Source organism: Prinia subflava, assembly GCF_021018805.1.
Source record: "Prinia subflava isolate CZ2003 ecotype Zambia chromosome W unlocalized genomic scaffold, Cam_Psub_1.2 scaffold_22_NEW, whole genome shotgun sequence".
In the NCBI taxonomy this organism is placed as follows: Eukaryota; Metazoa; Chordata; class Aves; order Passeriformes; family Cisticolidae; genus Prinia; species Prinia subflava.
Genome location: NW_026960606.1, coordinates 661806 through 667805, shown reverse-complemented (window position 1 = coordinate 667805; position 6000 = coordinate 661806). Strand labels below are relative to the sequence as shown.

General features: G+C 40.8%; 1 protein-coding gene across 2 annotated transcripts in view; it reads left to right on the top strand.

The window, feature by feature from the left end:
- Positions 1–1489: 1489 nt before the first annotated feature.
- The window catches only part of LOC134564858 (transcription factor RFX3-like), a 200054-nt gene continuing 195543 nt past the window's right edge, over positions 1490–6000 (top strand). For both annotated transcript variants that reach the window (XM_063424112.1, XM_063424108.1), the window contains exon 1: positions 1490–1908. In XM_063424112.1, the coding sequence (XP_063280182.1) occupies positions 1878–1908 (31 nt within the window). In that variant the 5' untranslated portion in view covers positions 1490–1877. The remainder of the gene's footprint in view (positions 1909–6000) is intronic.

The following is a 6000-nucleotide window of genomic DNA, read 5'->3' as shown; positions in this document are numbered from 1 at the left end:
ATCCATTAATCACATCTGCATTGAAAAGGCTGAAAGTTTAGAATGAGGAAGACTCGTTTTACTTCCTCCTTTTGGTGACCACTCCTCACAAAAGGACCACTGACCCATTTCAGGGAACAAACTCCACGTGCTTAATCGCCTTTGTGTCAATTAGCATACTGTCACCATGAGATCTTCCTAGCTTGCTGAGCGTTTCATATAAAGTAGAAGTTTGTACCTTCTCACGCTCTTTTCATGTAAACACCAGCTGTGTTCTATAAACATAGCCATTGTTTTCACATTCCATGCTGGGACAAACAAGACTGTGTGACAGTCCCCTTGACCAATGTGGTGAGAGGTGGGAATGTTCACTCTCCAATCCATAGGCACCTTGCAAGAAGTATAAAATAGGAAGTAATAAACAAGGCGGGGAATTTTCTGCCCTGCTGCTCTGATCAACCTGAACTCCGGCTCCGAGTGTGTCTTTCTGGCGAGGCTCACAGCGACAGCATACGAAGCGGAGAAGAGGAAGTGACAGGGGTATGAATATGTATTTGTATTTTGTGTATTCAACACTTTTCTAAATAAAAGGCTTTGTAATTACCTGTGATCTTTGCAGTGCACATTAGGGAGCTACCCCACGCGCTGCCCAGCGTGGCAATAAACATACACTTTCTAACTTTAGCTGTTAGAGAGGCTTTTGTCCGTCACAGGTGAATATTGATTTTAGATCCATATTCATATTTTAATAAATCAATACAACAGCAAGGAAATGATTTTATCTTGGCAAAAGGGACACATTTGCAGGATGCAGGCTCACTGAATCCACAAAGAGACCCCTCAAATTTTAAATCACAAGATTTTTCAGGAAAAATTTCAAAATCAACTAATTGGACTGAAGTGAGGTGAAAAATTATTAGAGAGAGAGATTTTGACGTAGTAAATGAAAAGCTTTTGATTATGCCTTGTCGAGAAACTCAAAAAAGAGGGCTCGCCTTCCTTTCTGAGAGAGAGACACAGAGACCCGAAGCAGGGGCAGAGTGACTTTCTTGCCCACAGGCTGTGGCACCCCGCCGGCTGAGCCCGGTCTGGCGCCTGCCTGGCATCCCTCCCGAGGCCAGCTGGCCCACCCATAGGGAATGCAGCCACCACCAGGAAGAACACCATGATCAATTCCAGATAACCTGCAACTTGGAAAGATCCAAGAGCAGTCAGCTTCACAGAGAGATGAAAATACCTTGTCAGAAATCTCAAAGAAGACAGTAACAGCAATCCAGCAACCCAGAAACTTGAATAAATATACAGAAGGAAATAGAAGAAGCTTGAATATATTGTACAGACATCTCCAAAATGCTGCAGAATTGAATAGCAGTTTTAACAAGCTATAAGTGTTGTCTCTTTCTTTGGTAAAGCTGCAGTTATTGAATTATACTCAAGGTTACATTTAATATAAATTGAAATTTGATAGAGTTAGGCATAAATGAGTTACTATGTTTAGGTCAGAGTTGAGTTATATGTTATTGCTTTGGTATCCAGATGCTAAGTTCTCTTCAAATTAACTTTTATCGAGTTTAGGTGTTGATTAATTTAATTTTTTTCTAAATTTTGTTAAAAGCTGCTTGTCTAAAGTTCAAAGTATAGGGTTTTTTTAGAAAAAAGCAGCTCCGTGCATCTGAGTTTTATCCTCCAGAAACCCCCTAGGTGCGGGCACTGGTCAGTTCGCAGCTCCACACGGAACCCGCGAGTTCTGCAGACGGCAGGAACTGGAGCACATTTCCTGCTCACAGCTCCTTCCCGGAGCTGACGGCTCCAATGCCATTCTCTCCTGGTGTCTGCGTGGGCTTTTCAACAGAGCTGGCGGCTCTGCTGGGGCAGCCCCTGGATCTGCGGGCCCCTCTATGCGGAGCTCCATGGGGTCTGGGGCAGGAGGTGGGAGACACAACCCCCTTGTGTCTTTTTAACCTTTTCCGTATTTGGTTTTGGTGTTTTCCCCTTTTTTCTACATGTGATCTTTAAAGGTTTTCTTTGTGTTGTTTTTCCCCTTTGCTTTTCTATCATGGGTGTTTAGGGGGGGATGGGGATGCAGCAGCCCCGCGAGCTGTAGCGGGTCGAATCGAGCGGGTTCCGCACGGCTCCCACCGCCACCATTGCTCGGGCATTCCAGAGCTAAGGATCTGATCCTTACGAATGTGAGCACAACACGGCGGCGTTTGTTTGGTTTTCCTTTCCCTGCAGTGGCTGCAAGATCGAGCAACTGGAGGGTTTTTTTTCTCTTTCCTCCCCTTCTCTTTTTTTTCCCTGCGGGCATCATGGCCCTCCCTCGCTCCAGCACGGAGTGAGTTCTGACTACCTCTGATAATGAGGCTTTACGTATTGTGTTTGTGTGCCTTGAAAAGGTGTTGAGATAAGGGTGGTTTTTTTTCTAAGTTGGTTTTGCTAACTGATCTCTAATTTTTTAGTTCTACGGTTGCTGGAGAGATAGAATGCAGTAAACGCAGTGCCTGATTACCTCTCAGATTTCAACATAGGTCTGATTTCTTTAACAAGAATGCTGATGAATTTGCCAGATGAAATTACACAAAATACAATCGTGAGAAGCTACTCAGCTGTTCAGCAGTCTGCCAAATTACTCGTTGTTATATTTATTTTTTCCAGTAACCCTGCACTCTAAGAAATCTTACAAAATTTCTGTTTCCAAGAAATTTACACTTGTCAGGGATTTTTTTTCATAACCAAATTACTTATGAGTTTAATATGCTTGTTGTGACATCCCTCCATTACATCATGCTGTTATTTCTCTTATGGGTTGTTCACGTTCCCTTTTTTTTTTTTTTTTTTTTTTTTTTTTTGGTGTTATAACAGTACAATAAGTCACATCTTGTATCTATAACTTTAGGAGATATTAATTTGCAGCTGTGTTAACATAAGGTCCAAGGGTATAATGCTTCTGTTAAATTGAGCAAGGCTAAGGTTTAATGGGTTGGCTTGGTGGATTTCATGTCTGCTAAGTTTCAAGATTAGTAAGTCTAGACAAGGTTTTATCCCAGTTTTATATAGATCACAGTTGTATTCAGTATAATGGCTGACTGAGTTTTCTTAAAGGTACCCTCTGTTTTACTGAGGTAATAATTGAGCTACATCGAACTAATTTGGAGTCCTTTTGGGGCAGAGTTCTACTGAGTTCATCTTGTTGGGCTTTATTGCTGTCAAAATTAGTTTATGAGAAATTTGAATAGATATTACTGGTGAGTTGTTCAGTGTTTTCTTTTTCATGCTTCCTAATACCCACGGGTTGTGGCCATGCAGGCTGTGCAGGAGGCAAAGCTGTTTTGGCTTTTCTGTGTTTTCAAGGGGTTCTCTGGTCCTGTTGATCTTGTTGAACTTGAGCAGAGGGTGGAAGCTCTTGAGGACCTTCTTCTAAATGGTAGATAAGCTCTCTAGTTTTTTCTTCGTGGGATGCTGTTGTCCATCCTTGCTGTGGGATGCTGTGTGTCTTCTCAGTTTTGGATTAAGTTTGTCAGTGCAGTCTCATTTTGCTTCTATCCTGTTTTTCAGATTCCAACTCATTTGGTGAAGGAGCTCACAGTTTTATCTCCCCTCTTGTTTCATTTTACTGTTATAAATGCATGAAGGTTTGGAATATATTATCTGAACCTTTTCAGATAGTTACAACTGATGTATTTTTAAGACAAAGGTTACAGGTGGACGTGATCTTGAATCATGGGAAAGACCACCCTTGAGCCTTGGGGGACGGCCGAGAGCCAGGAAATATCTTGCGTCCAAGGAGACATGGGGCATGGTCTGAAGAACTGTGGACTTTACACCTGATAAATCATAGCTGTGTTTTGAGTGTGATAAAAGAATAGGATAGGTAGTCAGGAGAAGATCCTGAGGAAGAAGGAATTGAAGGTGTTGCAAGAACAGTTTGGGAAGACTGAGCAAAGGGGAGAGACTGCTGTGAGGAATCTGCTGTGAGGTCAGTCTGGGTCTGCAGTTGGACCCTGCAGTGGGAGTCTCTTGCAGTCAGTCGAGCTGGGTGAAGGCCTATGGTTAGAGGTGGCAAGGGAATACTTGTTATCTTCTACTGTCCTATTCCTACTAGAATACAGTAGGAAACAGCCAGTAGTCAGTGTCTGCCAAAGGAACGCTATGGTGGGAGTTTACTGCAGGCAAAGGTCAGTGAATAGTTAGGATCAGGATAGCTGAATTATAAAGAAGAATAAACCAGGACCTTTTCACATTTTTAGACAAGACTCTGTGGCTTGACTTTTTCTATCTCAGACACGAGGTCTGAATATTAATTGTATGGTGTGACCTTACTGATATGATAATAGGCATTATTCATAAGGTGATATTATTGTGTTATAGCTGGCTTCTTAGAAAACATGTGTTGTTTCAAGATTTTATTTATTTATTTATTTTTAACTGCTTGAAGTATTTAATAACTGCTGTTGTTAAGGACCTTGTTTTAAATATGGATTAAATTGTTCTCTAGCTGGTTATGCTAGTTTCTGCACTAGCTCTGTGGTTTGAACCAGTGCTGTCTCATAATTTTTAAGTATTTTTCATAGTTCCAAGAAATGACATCTGAGCTTCATTGAAGACCTCCTCTGAAGTGATGATACTGTGACCTTTAGTTCTTGTTACAGAAGCAGTCCAACAGTTTGCTGTGTTTAGAGCATCCCTATCCTGAGGGAATTTCGGAAGAGACCAGTTATTAGATGGTTCAACTAGTCTTTCACCCTAAGACTCTTAAGAGCCTTGTTTTGAAATATGTCTAGGGAATTCTCTTCCAGTTAGAGCTCGGGCAGTGGCCAGGCCTTAGCTCTATGTGGATGGGAAATTTGCCAACAGACCCAGGTGTTTTCTGTATCAAAATAATATTCAAGTCGCCTAGATTTGGCAATTCGACACAAGAGGGCGACAGCTGGACCTATCTTTGACAAGAGCTTGGAGAATCATTATCCGGAAAATGATTCTCCAAATCTTTACTGATTTGCAGTCTATCAGCTGTTTGCAGACTCTGGGATGATGGTACAGTATTTCAGAGATTGCTAATTACTTAATTTCACATGTGTTGGTGATTAGGTGTAGTATCGGAAATATTCCTAATGGTTGTACCTGACTTATTCCTGATTGCTGTCAGTTTCTTGTTTTACTACATATATAGTTTTGTTTTGTTATTCCCTTTATGTTCTTAGCAAGAGTCATGCATGCTGTTTTTAAAACCAAAAAATCCACACAAACAAACAACAACACCCCCCCCCCAAAAAAAAGGGGAGGGGGAATTTAGGGCCTTATGAAGATTGTATAATGCAAGATGCACATTAGAACTTCAGACAACAGATAATTTTGAATAATGTAATATTTAGATTAGCAATTTGGGGAAAGAGTGGGAATAATGCAATAGTTATATTAGAAATTTGGAAAAAAGAGTTATCAAATCTAAATTTTAATTTTGAGCTCAGATCACATCTGCCAGAGGCTCTACATGTTTGGATCTACCAAGTTTTTGGTTGTAATCTATATGCAGTTAGAAAACAAGTAAGTGAAAAAACACTCTGTAACTTAGTTGTATGAAGTTTCCCAAAAGAGTTTCCAGGCTTTTAAACGAAAATCCACTGTATCAAGATAGCAAATTTTTTCAAAATATTTGTTCCAATTGATTCATTAACTTTAAGATATGCATGTGTTGTTATTAACAGGTTAAAAATAGTCATCTATTCAGTTGATCAGACATCAATTGCCTCTGAGAAAATGAGGTTCAGTGAGAAAAATGACTTCATCACCACCCAGCCTTTGTGATCAGAACAGGAGCAGAAGTAGGAGTGCCAGAACACAGCTGTGTCTAGAGACTTACAGAGGAAACTTGTCAACCAAAGCCTTTTGTCATCATCATGGTATAGTGTTCCTACTAACCTTCTTCAGCTATTTCCTGTTCCAGGTTCCCAAAAAGACATTCAGTGATGTCATGATCCACATTTCCAGCTAGTGGACTTTGTCCTGAGTCTCAGCTACTTG